At 47.6% G+C, this 16007-nt stretch overlaps 1 protein-coding gene across 1 annotated transcript; it reads right to left on the bottom strand.

The window, feature by feature from the left end:
* Positions 1-3096: 3096 nt before the first annotated feature.
* LOC142559588 (uncharacterized) lies at positions 3097-7514 on the bottom strand. The gene is made up of 2 exons (XM_075671171.1): positions 7435-7514; positions 3097-5203 (listed from the first exon to the last, which is right to left on the bottom strand). Exons 1-2 carry the CDS (start codon positions 7473-7475, stop codon positions 4141-4143), a joined length of 1104 nt encoding a protein of 367 aa, XP_075527286.1. The 5' UTR covers positions 7476-7514; the 3' UTR covers positions 3097-4140.
* Between the last annotated feature and the right edge of the window lie 8493 nt (positions 7515-16007).

The raw sequence follows: 16007 nt of genomic DNA, 5'->3' as shown, positions 1-16007 counted from the left end.
GCTGCCGAACTGAACGGGAAGTAGTAACTAGAAAACAAGTAACGGAAGAGCAGATAATGACAAAACTTCAGGAGAAATGTGTCAGTGCATCATCTGTTTTTTTTTTTTAAATCTTGCAAATAAATGGCATACTTGTCTTGAAACCTGTGCAACTAGCGCACTGCCCGCGCACTTGCACCGTTGTGTGACCGCCCCGTGGCCGTCTTTTTTTTTTCTTTTTAATGTTTTCATGTTCGTATGTCTTTGACGAAGCGTCCCAGCGCATGCAAATGTTTGTTCGTTGCAAAAAAATAAATAATTTGTCAGTTAGCGTGAAGTATCGTTTTTGATGTGCCTTCACTTTTTTCGTGTCCCTAGCGCCCCCCCCCCCCCCCCCCCTGCCCTCACCTTTCCAGAGGGCTCGCGACGGCTCCTCCCTCATAACGGGGTTTCGGAGTCGCTCCTCAGGACCTGACTAAAGTTCATCGCCTGCCTGCCTGCCGTCTGGCAGGCAGGCAGACGACGAACACTCGGCCGCTTTTGTTCCCGGCTTCCTCACTTTTCTTGCCTAGTGACAGAAACCCATTCTGGGGGATTAGCCAAGAATGTTCACATACCCAGTGACCGAAGTTTGTACAATCGACTAGGCAGCAGCGGCCAGCGTGCACAACGATGAGGAGAAGAGGCGAAGAAAGCTTCGCATTTAAAAGAAATAAGGTGCTGTAGACGGGGAACTAAAAAACTTCTTGCGCTGCCCCAGGTAAGAGGAACGGATGAGTTGAGAAGAAACAAGGAACGTGGCGTTGTAGACCTACCTTAACTGCGCGTTTGTTCACCACAAGCACTTGTAAGCAATATTGGGCGATTGAGACCTTCGGGAAAAAAAGCTGTCACCGATCTATTTTGATTGTTCTCTTGCCCCCGCAAAACAACAACAATTAACGCCAGACCGCGTTTGCAGCAGCACGCTTTGCGACCAGCAAGCTTACGGCATATTTTGTCTCGTGAATGAGCATTTCTTTGTTTGTTTGTTTTTTAGCTTACGAGAACCGCTTCGACACCTCTTTCGTGCCACCGCCGAGCCATCACTGAAGTATGATGTTCTGCGCAGTGCGCCATTGCGTTATTACTCCGTCAACGCAAGACAGAAAGGAAAAACATAAGATGGCCCGGGCAACGAGGAAGAGCTGCTGGGCGACTTCCGGTTGGCTCGACCGCAGCACACACGACAAAAGCCCGGATAAATCGAACATTGCGTCACGTGGACTGACGTTCAATTGATTACTCTGGCAAGCTAATTCACAGGATATGTCAAACACAAAGAAAAAGAATGTCCATACAGACCGATAACATAATCACATTCATAAACGTGAGCCCACTGGTGCCAGTAATCAGAAATCAAACTTTTTTTAGCCCACAACCGCCGGTAGGCTTCTCCAATTTAATGTCCCTTAAAGAGTTTACAAAGCACCACTTCCGAGACAGATCCGAGTTCCTTCGCAGCTTGTGTCTACATAGCTAGAAAATGTGAGCACAACGTTCTGCCGATCGCATGAACTCGACACTATCACGATGGTATGGTATGAATAACTTTATTTAGGTCCTGAGGGATCAGTCTGGGACTGATGCGGGCCGCTCCCACGTCGGTACAGAGAGGCCGAGCCCCTCTGCCGTCGCACGGGCCCTCTGGACAGCCCTGAGTTGGTCCGCCAGCACTTCACTGGGCAGCATCCGCTGCCACTACTGTTCGCCTCGAGAACCATCACCGGCTAACGCCAACGATGTCCAGCCCAATCATGTGCATTGCAGAATGAATACCTTTTCCCAGTTTGCTCTCGTGCGAGGCGCAATACACGGAAATGACAAGTTTCTCTTTCGTGCACGTCTAAAGGATCTCCCTCTTTCTGCTACGTCGTGGTGCCTCGTTCGATATGGCCGGTCCATTCGCACAGCATCGGGACGCCGCGCGCACGCGAAGTGTCGCAAGTAACGAAGGAGCGCGAGCGCACTTTCCACCCTAGACCTCATGGCACGCCTGAGAAGACCCGCTCTACGCCAACAGTCAGTTGCACCGACTTCGTCTGCTCAGCCGCCATTTCCGCACAGGGAAGTTGCGCTGTCCAACTCCCACAAGGGTAACCGGCGCTCAGAGGGGCCCCTGACCACCGTACCCTAGACTGAGGGCTTCTGCCTCGCAGAACTTCCAGTATTTGAATGCCTCCGAAGATCGCGCCGCACTTGAAGGGAATGCAATATAATATACCTACTTCCATCGCACCGCAGCGCGTGCTCTGTACGGGAGAGAGACAGAAGAAAGGGGAAAATCAGAAAGGTTAAGCAGATGGGAAGATCCGGTTTGCTACCCTGCGTTGAAGAGAGAGGGGAGGGGGAGGTAAAGTGATAGCAAAGTAGACACAAAGAAAGAAAGGAGCGTAGACATACAATACGAGTGCGCTATAGAAGCATAGAAGCTAATTGTTAATGTTGCCGCATTCTGCAGTTAGGACAGTGCGATAATCAGGCAACGTAGCCTGCGTAAATGTGGTTTTAATTTCCTTCTTACAAAGGACAAAGCGTTTGGCAATGCAGAAAAATGTTGCACGTACCTCGAAATCACAACCCCATTTCAGTTATCGCGTAAGAATCATTTTATTTGTCTTACCATGGTTTCAGTTGTGGGGTGTCGACATCTGGAGAGCAATTCTCAAGAAGTCGATAGTTCTTCCCCGCTCAGTTCTGAATCGGCTGGACGAGGGCGCAGATTCCTTTATTGCCACTTGATGCACTGTCATACACGCTCCATCACTGAAATGAAAGCCTGTCTGTCTGAAGTTATGTCCGATATTTTCACTTGTCTCACCATCCTCTTTCCTTGTTTTCGTTTCGCTTTTGTGCTTTTCATAATGTATTACGCTATTCACTTAGCGAGTGAAGACTCATTAGACGTGTTCATTGCACTTTAGAATGGGCGAGAACGGTCGAGAAATCGCGCACTTTCCAGGCACGTTTCCCACCATAGGATAATATTTAACTGACTATTCGGCGGAGGCGGTAGCCGTTTTTTTTTTCTTTTCTTTATGTACGAGTGGTAACACCAACGTAATGATTCGCACAGCCAAGCACAATGTTGTTGCCCGGCTTATTAGTTCATCCAACATGTTCACCCCATTCCAATATGGGATGTAGCAGGCAGAACAAAGTACAGCTATCCTCACTGCAACTCTCCCTTGTCTACATTGGACTAAAAAAATAGATTGCATATCTTCAAGTAGAGCAGCGCGAGTCGACACAGACGTTTTGCATATTCGATAAGAAGCTTGCCTTTATTTATCGACTGAAATTCCGTCAAGACAAGGCTTAATCATTCATACACCTAAGCACCATACGTTACTTGCCTAGTCATTGTTCGCACGAATATGTTTCTCACATAAGGCTAAAAGCATTCTACAGCTCTAACAGAAAAGTGAGAGTCAAAACACACGACTTCCGAGTGGGTAAAAAAAAATGCTCTTTAAGACTGACAAAGGTTTCGCTAAGTCAAACCAATGTTAAGTAAAAAAAAATTGCAGTAGATTATACAGTACAGTGAAACTACAATGATTTGAACCTAATGCAGTATTACCATGCAATGTCATCAGCTCCCAGTTTGGGGCGCAGAAAATACCTTCTGCATCAATAAAAGAGCTAAAGACTGCTTCACATGAGTCTCGGCAATCAGAAAGAAAAAGCTGAATACATCGAACAAAATAACAATAAAGAAGAAATGTTTTGCATACTATATGGCTAAATATTATCGCAAGAGTATCTGCAAGTACTTTCTCTCGTAGGCAACGGGCCCTCAAGTACCTCAATATTTGGTGGAGCTTCCCACCTATTTTGCTAGAAAACACGCCATTGCCTTAGAAAAATACTTTATGGCAGCAGACGTTCTTTTTTTATTCACCCTGCAGGGTGGAAAACTGTAATAAACGTTCCTTACTAGAACACTGTGAAAACGCTTGCGGAGAAAACATATCACTGAACGAGGAATCAAGAACGCCCGACGTACATTTGTTTCGACGCTCTAATTACACAAAGCACTTGCGGCTCACTAATTAGACTTTGTCTTGCAGCGAGCTCGCTTAGTCCGTGTGCTTAGTCACGCTGCGAGCGCCGAACACTTCAGTGCGCTTTGAGGTGGGCGATCAGTTGATCCGTGTCCGGAAAAAACGCTCCGCACAAAACGCACGCGAATTTCTGGCACATGTGTCCGTTTAGGGACGACCTGTCTGCGAAAAACGCTTCGCAGTAATCGCACTGATACGGCATTTCCTCGGCGTGGCTACTACGGTCAAGTCCGAGACTTGAGGTGTCCGAAAAAGATTCGTTGCACATTTCGCGAGCGGAAGCTCCAGCGCCCGTAGGCAGGTCGAGCCAGTCACCGAGGTTTCGCTCGCATTCGAACGATTCAGCGAATTCCTGGCCGACGTGGGACTTCTCGCGCCAGGGGGCGCATCGATGCGCGTTCAGATTCGCCCTCTGCGTGAAGGATTTACCGCACGCTTGGCAACTGTACGGTTTCTCGCCCGTGTGCGTGCGTCGGTGCACGTTAAGTGTCGCCATCTGCCGGAAGGAATTGCCGCACACTTCGCAGAGGTACGGTCTCTCGCCCGTGTGCGTGCGCTGGTGCGCGCTGAGATTGGCCTTCTGCGTGAACGACTTGTCGCACGCGCCGCATTTGTATGGTTTCTCGCCGGTGTGGGCGCGTTGGTGGGCCCGAAGGTTGGCGGCTCGCGCGAACGACTTTGGGCACGTCTCGCATTTGTGGAGCGTTCGTGGCACGTGACTTTGCGGAGCGTCTGCGGCACGTGACTCTGCGGAGCGTTTGTGGCACGTGACTTCGTGGAGCGTTGGCGGCACGTGACTTTGTGGAGCGTTTGTGGCACGTGACTTTGTGGAGCGTTGGTGGCACGCGGCTTTGCGGAGCGTTGGTGGCACGTGACCTTGCGGAGCGTTGGTGGCGCGCGACTTTGTGGAGCGTTTGTGGCACGCGCGCTTTCGACGCTGTCCCGCGGAGTTGGACTTCTTCGCGGGGGGCTGAATGCGTGCTCCGGTAATGCGGGCTTCATCTTCCGTTTGCTGGACGGCGTTCTTGCGCGAGGCATCCTGTCTGCTGCAGGCTTTGCCGCTGCAGACGTCACCGCCGAACTCTTGCCGTTCCTTTTCCCCGGTTCCGGTAACGTTCCTGCAAGTACAGCCCGACAAAACGGTTTAAAATGGCGCACCGACTGCTGTTCCGGCAGACTGCGACGCGCTTTCGTTAATTAGAGAGCTGGGCGAACTAATCTCATTTGAGTTCAGTGATAACTTCGTGCATTTGTGTCTATCGCTCGATTTGGGCTCTCATTAAGCAGTAATCGAAGACTAGTGCAGTTGGCGCTCTACGACGCCTAACCCTGACAAAAAAACGGTCCTCCTTCGAGTCGCGAATAAGACGGAATTCCTTTTGTTGGCCTAATACGTGAAACGTAGCCTACATGTAAAAGAAGTAGGTGGGTACAAATATCTGGGATTGACTCTTACTAAGAAGCTTACCTGGTTTAAGCGTTGACAATATTCGTGCACCTTCGAGTCTAAAACTAAGAGTTTTGAGGATGCAGTCATGAGATGTGCCCACGGAAGTGCTGCGTTCGATATTTAAAAAGACTTTCGCCCAACGGGAAGACGTATTCGTCCTCTATAACCTCTTCCGCGTTAGCAATAATTATAAATTACAAATGGTTAAGAGGCAGTGCACAGTTCGCGTTATTTCTGATAACCATCCGTGAAACTGAGTCGCCGTCGGACATCATGTGTCATAACTTCATCCCTACATCGGGAATACGAAGACACACTTCCTGGATCGAATTTCTGTGCCGACCGTAAAACAAGTAAATTCGCAAATTGATGAAAATTTGCCCCTATTACTTTTACCGCTGATATGCTATGCATTTGCAAACTTACGTTTATTTTTGTTATTGTTTACGGGGCTCACAAAATTTTATGCCATGATTGAACCCACGTGCTGCTACCTTCTAGATATTTTGCAGCCCCGCCTGCTTGAACAGTAACTAGACTGTATTACGTAATATATATACTTGAATACCCAGCTAAATAAATTACCAAGTTAAACAAATAAATAACAAATAAATAAACGAGCATATTCACGCACAGTCATTGTGGCTTTAAATAGAATCATAGGGATCTGAATGAAGGATACTACTTAAATATGGTTCTCCTAATTGAGTGTACACTGCTATCAGCATTACGAGACATACTTATCGCAAGCAGGTGTCCTTCTTTTTGCAAAATCAGTCGCAACATAGTACGGCGCTGCTTAACGTACCTCCGCAAGTTTCCTATCAATCACGCGTATCGCACTCTGAACTGCAAAAGCCAGGTGCAAGCCTCAGGCGAGTTAGTCGTGTTCATTAGTGTAGAGCAATAAAGAACTGAACTGATGAACAATAATAAAAAAGCGACTAATGCTCATCTATTGAGAGAAAAAAAACTTCAAAATATATGTTACATAGCAAGCAATATGTTAAAAGGGCCACGAATTAGTTTTCAAACTAATCATCGAATGGACTCACTGTTAAAGTAAGTCGACCCACGAACGTCATGCCGCAATGTTGTTGTTTGTTTTCGAATCCTTCAACGATAAGTGGAGTTATCGCACCGATACCCCAATTTTTCTCTATTTTTTCTCTCAGCAAGCGCGCTGGAAGCTACACAGCGGAGAAGCCAAGAGGGCCAAAAGTTCACTGACGCGGCAGTGAAAGCGCTCGTCGCGCCACCTCGTGGCAGCCACGGTGGACTACGCCACGGAGCACGCCGCTGCCGTTGCAGACGGCTACGCGCAGCAGACGCAGCTACGCGTTGTGCAAACGTGAAATTATTTTTCTGCCTTTTTTTTTAGATCGCACGCGTATATATTTTTTTCATTTACTGAACTCAAAATTAGCAATTATGCATTACAGAGACTGTTCTCGCGATCACCAAATCAGCCAATAGCGTTGGTCGTCCAACTGATTTCGATCAGCTTCCGATGACGACATTGTGGATGCGAGGGCCATTGCGTCTGCTCATTTCTTTTGGCACGAGACTGAATTTCCTGCATCGTGCAGTCGAATAATATTTGGCTCATATGGCCACAGTAACCTCGTTACCAAATCGGCAACGCTTTCTCAATGTGTTCAAAAAGCATTTCGGCACTCCTTTAACCGAAATAGCCTTATATCATCAAACAATGCGACAAGTCTACGACTTCAGTACTACAGTGCATGCTCTGTATATAACTTTATAATATTAAACTTGCGCTGCAAATAATAGATTCTGACATTTGCTGCACGGCCACAAAATAAAATCAGAATATTTCACTCAACACCACCTTAAATTAAATTTCATTTAACGAAACATTTCGTTGGCAGTGCTCACCTCGCGTCGTCTTCCAAAATGGCTACCGCTTCCCCCGCCATACATGTCCTGGGCTTTGACTCGTCGTTGCTACTGGTGCTGCTGCTGCATGTTGGTAAATACAAAACATGTGTGGGCTTACGCGGGGAAGCATGGTCATGGAGGGGTGCCTTGAGTGTCCCTACATTCCTAATATCGCAGTAAAATAATTCTCTTCTCTGAGCGCCTACTACATACTAAAATAACCGTGCTCATTTTTTCCTTAAATAAACATTATTTACACAACTTACGGCTGCGACAAAGCTTGCATAAGCAGGTGCTACTAACGCTAGATATATTCCGTTGATAGCTATGCCCCGATACCACTCACTACATAACTTATAACCAGAGTCCTCTTAGGCGGCCACCTGATGTTAAAGGAATCATACGACACTTTTTTAAAGTGACACTGAAAGAAAATATTAAGTCGACCAAGATCAATAAATTATTCGCCTAGATTCTGTCATCGTTTTCCTCGTGCCAATACGTCACTTCACTGTGTAAAATATTGCCGTCAAAGGTCTCACGACTGCCCGCCACTTTGAATCGCCTGCGCAAACGCGGATGAGTGACGTAAATTCCACGCGATCTCTCGTAAGAATCAGCCAGCCAAAGAGGGAAATCTGGCGCCACCGTCTATGGAAGTTTCTTAAGGGGCGCCGTGCCGTCATGGGAATGACGGTATATGTGTCTGCAAGGCTTGTGTTGGCTGGTGTTGTAATAGGCCGCGTCTAAAACGTGGATATGATACACAAATAACGCGTTCTTGAAGTAAAATCTTCATAAAATGTTTCCATTCACGCAAATTACATCTTTACTCACCTACAATGCATGACGAAGGGAAGCAAAGCAAGAAGAGACGACAAGCTGTTTCAAAGCGAGCGCGAATCTTGTCGTCTGTCCTCCAACTTTAGCGGCCCGCTGATACTTTTTACTTATCATATAATTGTACATGCAATAACAAGTTATCATAGTTACACAAAATATGTTTTTGTGTAATAATAAAGCTAAAACAGTTTTTTACGTGCAGTTTTAGTAGAAAATGAATCGTTGTGACAGACGGAACGGTGCTAAATCAATCAGCGGACCGCTAAAGTTGGAGGACAGACGACAAGATTCGCGCTCGCTTTGGAACAGTTTGTCGTCTGTTGTTGCTTTTCTTCGCTTGGTTGTGCATTGCATGTGAGCAAACTTCACTGGAAGATGTAATATGCGAGAATGGAACACTTTACGAAGATATTACTTTAAGAAGGCGTTATTTGCCTAGCCATATCAAAGTTTCAGACGAAGCCTCTTACCACACCAACCAACACAAGCGTCGCATACACATACACCGTTATTACCATGACGGCACAGCGCCCCTTAGGAAACTCCCTAGACGGTGGCACCAGATTTCCCTCTAGGTGTTATAGTGAGAAACTCTATGCAGCCAGCACCGACGTTCCGGGAGATGCACCGCAGTCCTGAACAGGAGGAGCCCCACCATATATCTTTTTTCAGTTTCCTCATATTTTAATTTTCTTAGGAAAAAACAAATTCCAATTAACAGAATGCTTAACATTTATCTACCTTTACCTAATACTTTCTTTTGGTGTCCTTTTAAACACGGTACGAAAAGGTTACGATTCCTGACAACGTGACCGGGAACGGGAGGACCAAAAGTTATTCCTCTGAACGTATCAGGCTGTCCACACCCTCAAGTAAAAAAAAAGATAGATCCCCCTCTCCGGCTGCCTTCGAGACACCTTGTATTGTGTTCCGCCTGTGAGATCACAGACCCGCGCGATCGCGACAACCCGAAGACGGCAGCCATATGGAGCTGGTGCACACATGCAAGCCCCTCCGACTTTCTGGTAAATTACGGAGGCAGAGAGAGAGAGAGAGAAAACGCGAAACAATATAGAAAGACGAAATAAAGAAGAGAGCCCGCGCCCCAAAGAACAGATAGAAATACAGAAGAGAAGTGGCAACGCTTGAGGAAGAGGAGGAAAGGGCAAGACCACGTGCGCCAGAGGCATAAAGTACGGAGGGAGGAAGCAGCAGAGGCGGTGGCTTTCCAGCTCAGTAAGAAGAACCGCACTGCTTTGCCGACCCTACTACAAGACTTGCGAGAACTTCGAGTTGAAAGAAAAAGACATATAGTGTTCCTCGGGAGCGTAACTGGAAGTCTCGGAACCGTTGTTCTAAAGGCATTCCCTGAATCGAACGGAAACCATTTGATGTCCTGTTTAGGAAAACTTAAGGTATTGACGTTTCGCAAAAATTTTGCAGACATTTATTTCAAAGAAACTTGCACAAAATTAGAACCAATCGATAAAAAACAAGAAAATAGACCTCGCACTCAAAATAACCACACAGCAATTCATACCTGCGAAAGTTTTCAGCACCATACCTCGAACAATAAAGATTTCATTTTTTTATATTTTGTTGGTTTCAGGGCCAACATTTTCCTAGAAGAAATTATTGCAGGCAACGTTTCTAGACTCCCGTCTCCGTTCTTGCACGAATAAGCAGTGGCGTCTCCCGGCAATTGGATATTCCGTACACCAGAGTACGCTGCCGTGCCCCTTCTAAGCCATACTTGTAGCAAAATTGAATTGATGGAGTACTTCTTTTTATTCATCCTACGATATTGAAACCCTAGAAAGCGGTTACTCGCAAGATCTGCTTTGCAATATTCGATTAAGATTAGGTATTTTCTGTAACGCTGTCATTTGGGGCATCCACACTAGGCTACAGTCACAGCGAAGTTCCTTGCGCGAATTTTATCATCTCTTTTTTTTGTGATTGCTATTCTTCGTCAATTTCACCTGCTTTGCGCCTTGCCTGTTTGTCCTTGGCTAACCTCTTTCATGCCAACTTCGGTCACTGGGGGGTCAATGGTCTAGTGGGTAAAGCATCAGGAGCACGCAACCGCTAAAGCATTTGCGAATACGTGACTATCGTACGAGTGTGCTGCACATGGCAGCATGCGAATGCTAGCTCCCTCTGCCGCATGCTCAAAACAACAGTCGACAGAGTCGCCGTTTAAGGAATCAAAAGTGCCCTCTCCAGCAAAAGCCCGCCTGCATAATCACACCACAGGCAGCATTCCCTGCCTTCTCTGATTGGCTTCGTGCAAATGAACTTTTTCAAACTTGGCCTCACCTCGTGTCCTTGTCCAAAATGGTCGACGCTTCATCCATGCCAGCACGGCTTGTGCTGGGCTTTGAGTGATTGGTGCTGATGCTTGACAGCAGAGGCGGGTGAGTGGCGCTTCCGTTGTCAGTCATATCTATATGGCCCCAAAGAACAGCAAAGGTGTTCACTCGCCACTGTGCAATAGCGATTCATAAGGCGCATTAATTCCGTGCTGAGAAATGGTGAAAAGTAGCAAGTTTTTGTTTAGTTTAAAAGCGGTAGGGGAACACTACTGCCGTGCGTACTCGTTTTTTGTTTTTGTTTTTCTGGAATAATGCCTTCATTGCAAGCAAGAACTTCTTGGGGACAAAAGTCGAGCGCGATCGAGCTTTTCCAATGCTGAATTCTTCTAAAAATTACTACGCTGTATTCCATAAGGCAAAAACGGAACACTACGGTGTTCGAAGACGAAAAACGACGTATACTTTTTTATTATTTCTGCAACCATTGAGTCAACTCATTTGCTCTACTTATCCAGTAAACAAGTACATTACGTACTTTACTAAGTTCTCGGTTCTGACTGATTCATTCGGAGCAGTGAACTTTCAAAATGTCCATGTCAGTTTCTTCCGTTTTCCCTCTTTTCCCCTCATATAAGGGCAGGATCAACTGCCTAGAGCTGGTGAGTTACCTTGCCTATTCCTCCTTGCAGGGACACCTAGCAGAAGAAAATATTGTCGGCGCAACCATGCTTTGTATGTGGTTGGTGACGTCCAAACGATCAGAAAGCAAGGTGCCAGTGGTGCAGTGGTTACACATAGCAAGCGAGTTCCTCGCCCACGAGCTACGAGAACTCGCGCGCCACCAAAACAATTTACTCCTCTGCGAAGGCTCGGCTGTATAGAAAAGGCTACTGAACTACAACAATACATTCCGTCTCGGTGGCCAGGCGTGGGGCACCGTAGACAACCCCAAGTTGACGCTATTCCATACCAGTCCCCGCCGAAACACGTACTGTGAACGTGTACCCTCCGCGCTCTTCCCCTTGTCTTCCGGTTTGAAGCCGGAGTTACGCAGTCCCAGTTTCCGGTCCCGAGCGAAAGCGACGTCACTGACGTCTGACTCTTGTTACGTCACAACACCACCAAGGGCCTTAATTAGACGATTACCACGAGGCAACCCCACCTATTCATCAGCGCCTACATATTTAGCACCATCGGAGGTGCAGCGCTGTGGAACGATGCGACATCATGAGCCTGGTATTGCTACCGATTCGACGATTGTGATTGGTGGAGACGATACAGTCATCAAATTCCCTAGTCTAGTTGCCTTGGGAAGACGGCGGGATTATAACTGGAGGCCTTTTGAACTCGGACGCTTAAGATGCTCTTACACTGAGGGGGCCTCCGTATCTAAAGCCAGCTTAGCTAACGTAAGATAACCCCCTTTTTTCCTTCATTCCTACTACTGGACGCACCGGGCGATGGGCTTGGTGGATTCCTGGCCCAAACGCCACCTCGAGTCGCAACACTCTGTTGCCTCACACTCCACAGCTGGCTCCGTTGCCGCTCGCGATTCCAGCGTAGGTTTTCTCTTCTGTCGTCGTAATGGGCAGGCCGCGTTTAAGGGTGTATGAGCCATTGCTTAATGGGGTATGAGCCATTGCTTAATGGGGTATGAGCCATTGCTTAATGGGGTATGAGCCATTGCTTAAGCGGGTATGAGCCGTTGCTTAAGAGGGTATGAGCCATTCATTGTCTTACGTGACGGATAGATGTACTTCTCAAGCAATTTAATTTTGAATAATCGCAAGCGGCAATGCCGGGCGGATGCTGCTAACCATGCCACCGAGCAAACTCGAGACATCGAATGCAAGCGGCAACGGCGGGCTGTGGGCATACCGGCACTGACGTCGTTCTCTCCGTCGCAGCCCAACGTGTGCGTAACCTCGTTAAGAAACACAAAGACGTCAACCGTCGAACCAGCCCAACCAATCGTCAAAACGATCGCTGCGCCCGCATCAGCAGCGGTGGGCCTTGCGCTCAATATACGGAGCTTTGGATTGGTGGTTCCACACATTCCATCCCAGCCTCAACTACGGAAAGACCACGAGTAGTGCGTACTCCCGAGGACGAGGGCGCCTACCGCAAAAGCGAAAACGAGGTGATGTCATGGTGAAACAAAATATTTACAGTCTAGATTGTTTGCAAAGTTTCAATTGCGTGGCGCAACACTAGGTGTAATTAACACACTTTCACTGTTCGACCATCTTCACGGACTGGAAGGGGCAGTAGTTTTTTTAAATTTTGACAACCTGAACAAAAAACCTGCATCCACCAACGACTATATTGTAGCCTTTGAATGCAAGAAACCTTGTCGAAATTGTTGGAGTAGTGGCTGAGAGAAATTATTTATTCGAGCTCATGTGTTTATAGAGAAGTTCAAAAAGGAGCGGCAGACAGGACCTCCTTAAGAGTGACGAGTGAGTTTAAGAGAAATTGGGAAACTAATTATTGCCTTGTAGTAGTGTAGTTGCGGGTCTTCCCACACACACACACAAAAATAATTCTGGGGATTTACGTGCTAACAACCCGATTTCAATGTGAGGCAAGCAGTAGCGGGTGATTCCGGATTAATTTGTCTATCGGATTTTTTTACGTGCACGTAAATCCATGCGCGCGAGCGCTTTTGCATATCGCCGCCATCGAAATTCCAGCGGCCAGGATTTGATCCTGCGACCTCGATCGAGGTGCCACGGTGGGCATCTGTTCACCACAACAAGCACTGTAAACAAGAATACGAAATTAAGCCGAGCGGGTAACCGTGCAAATGTTGAAACGAACTTTCGGATTTAGGCGATTTTCGTCACTGCTCTGTCTTGATTGTTCTCCCGTGTTTACAACAAGCCCCGGACGGCACTTGCAGATCCATGTCTTGCGACTGTGTGCAAACTTAGAGCAGGATATTTTTGTTACGCTAAGAGTAAAAAAAAATTCCTCGGTTTTCACGTGCCAGAACCACGATCTGATAATGAGGCACGCCGTAGTGGAGACTTCGAATTCATTACGACTACCTAAAGCTCTTTAACGTCCACCCAGCTGACGACAGACGGGTGTTTTCTTGCATTTTGATCCCATTGAAATGCAGCCGCCGATTCCGGGATTCGATCCCGCGACCTCGTGCTTGGCCGCGCAATGACATAGCCGCTAAGCCACGACGGCGAGTTGTTCCGTGAACATATGTTTTTGTTTTCTAGCTACAAGAACCGCTTCCAAGTCCCTTTCGCGACACAGCCAATTATCACTGACTGACTCTGTCCTTCGCAACAAGCCATCACAAGTTTACGCCGTCAACACAAGGGGGGGGGGGGGGGAGGAATTAAGCAAGCCGCATGGTTATGTAGGCGATGTTACGGTTCACTATGTGCGGCGATGAATGGAACGGGTGGGCCAAGCGCCTGAGACTCGACGTGCCTAATCGTCACGCTCGCCAACATGAAAAAAACTTGTCCGCCGGGTTTGTGCGACGGAATTGTGCACGGCATGTGCAAATCCCCACTCCCCTCTTTCCTACGTTCAACCCCTCTATACGCCAGTGAGTGGTTTCTCTCCGAATTACTCTATGCGGCCTGACCGGTGTGCTGACAAGGCCCTCTACCGGGGAGCAGTGTTGTAGGGTATAAGGCCAGCGAGACGCCACGTGGACATCTCTGCCCGTGCATGCAGGAGCACGCACGCCGAACGCTTCTGTATTTTTTGTCGTGGAGCGCACCGCTCACCCGCAACTATGTATTAAACTTCTGTCATATTTTCTTTTTTACATCATGTCGTCTTCCAGTCCGAACGCTCTCCGATGGTCAACTTGGTTCGTGCTCCAATCAGCCGCTGTTGAAGGCCGCCGAAACTCCGTCCCCGTAAGGACTTGTGGTAGCCTCAACAACGACAAGCACGAGCTTCAGGGTGAATTTCGGCGGAATCAATATCGACAGCACACCGCTGCTGAGCGGACAAAATTATTTGACCGCTTCGGAGGGCGCGCGAATAACTGTCCCTCTTCAGAGCCCCGGCCTATTATTCTCCTCCTCGGCCACTGGAGGCGGCGGAGAGGGAACTACGCGTAGATAATAGAGAGATTCAGTTTAGGGGACGCAAGCGGCTTGCGTACGCAAGAGCTTGGGGCGATGGTACTGCGCATGCGCAGATCCAGACGTAGGGGTCTGCGCATGCGTGGTACCGTGGCCCCTAGTTCTTGCGTACGCAAGCCGCTTGCGTCCCCTAAACTAAATCTCTCTAAAAACGCTGATAAGGAAAGCAGTTGCTTCTCTGGCTACGACAAGTCCCTTTGTCGAAACGTTGGCTTAAAGCGTCGTTCCTTGTTCGACTACGCCTCATCATTTGTTGCGTAGAGAAGTTCACGCCGAATGTCCCGCTGCTGCTTCTCGATTTGGCCCGCCCGTGCCAAGACTAGCTAGTTCAGTAACGGCCACGTGATCTTTCCCTATGCCACTTTCTGTGATTCAGCCAGTGATGACGTCGCGCGAGGGGTCCACAATAGGAGGCGCCACCATCGCTCTTTCCCTAAGCAAACACACCGGAGCAAATACTCGCAATCAGTCGAGGCATGTGTATGCTGCAGCGAAAATCCGGAAGCCACTCATGCAGCACATCCTAATGGAATGCAAAGGGATTCACCCCCGCGAGACCAGCACGTAACGTACAGCTTCCAGAAGCTCCTGGATTAAAAGTAGACGAAAGCATAAACCTGTCAGCAGTCGAGATAAGCAAGAGTCGTTCACGGTAGTGTTGGGAGAACAAAAATCAGGGGAGAGACTGATACGACCAAATACATTACAGGCATAGGCAGCGGTACAAGGCAGATAGAGAAGACTAAAGAGATGTATACGCGAATGCTAGGATGAAAAGCATTGATAGCATAGCTGAGTAACTCAAGCAGGCTTGGTGACGATTTGTCCTCACCCCGTTTCAAAGGGTATGGCAATAAAAAACCATCACCATCAACCGTTTTCATATTTGTATCGCTCACAAGAACTCTGTTATCCCTGTGACTGGCGAATTACGTTAGTATAGAGCGAACTTTTTTCAGCCTACCTCGACTGAATAGTTTTCCTTATAGTCCGTCTAAACAGTATTCTTATAATTCCTGGTCCAAAGCGCAAACCTTCAAGTCTCTTTTTCATAAGATTTATTAGCACAATCGTGTTTAAAAGACAATCATTTCTTTTTCCTACACGCGAACTACATATCTCAAAGTGACCACCGTTACAAAGCACGTCTGCGAACCTCACTAATTCGTATCATCACATGACCCCCTTGTGCCAGAGAACACCTTCCCGCACGCCCTCACTGGCACCGGTAATTCCAATATCGTCTTGAAAGATCCCTTGTGATATTCTTTATTGGCTCACTTCGTAGTTC

The sequence above is a fragment of the Dermacentor variabilis genome, chromosome 10 (genome assembly GCF_050947875.1).
Source record: "Dermacentor variabilis isolate Ectoservices chromosome 10, ASM5094787v1, whole genome shotgun sequence".
NCBI classification, from domain to species: Eukaryota; Metazoa; Arthropoda; class Arachnida; order Ixodida; family Ixodidae; genus Dermacentor; species Dermacentor variabilis.
The sequence above is the reverse complement of the archived record's forward strand: the minus strand, read 5'-3'. Positions and strand labels throughout refer to the sequence as shown.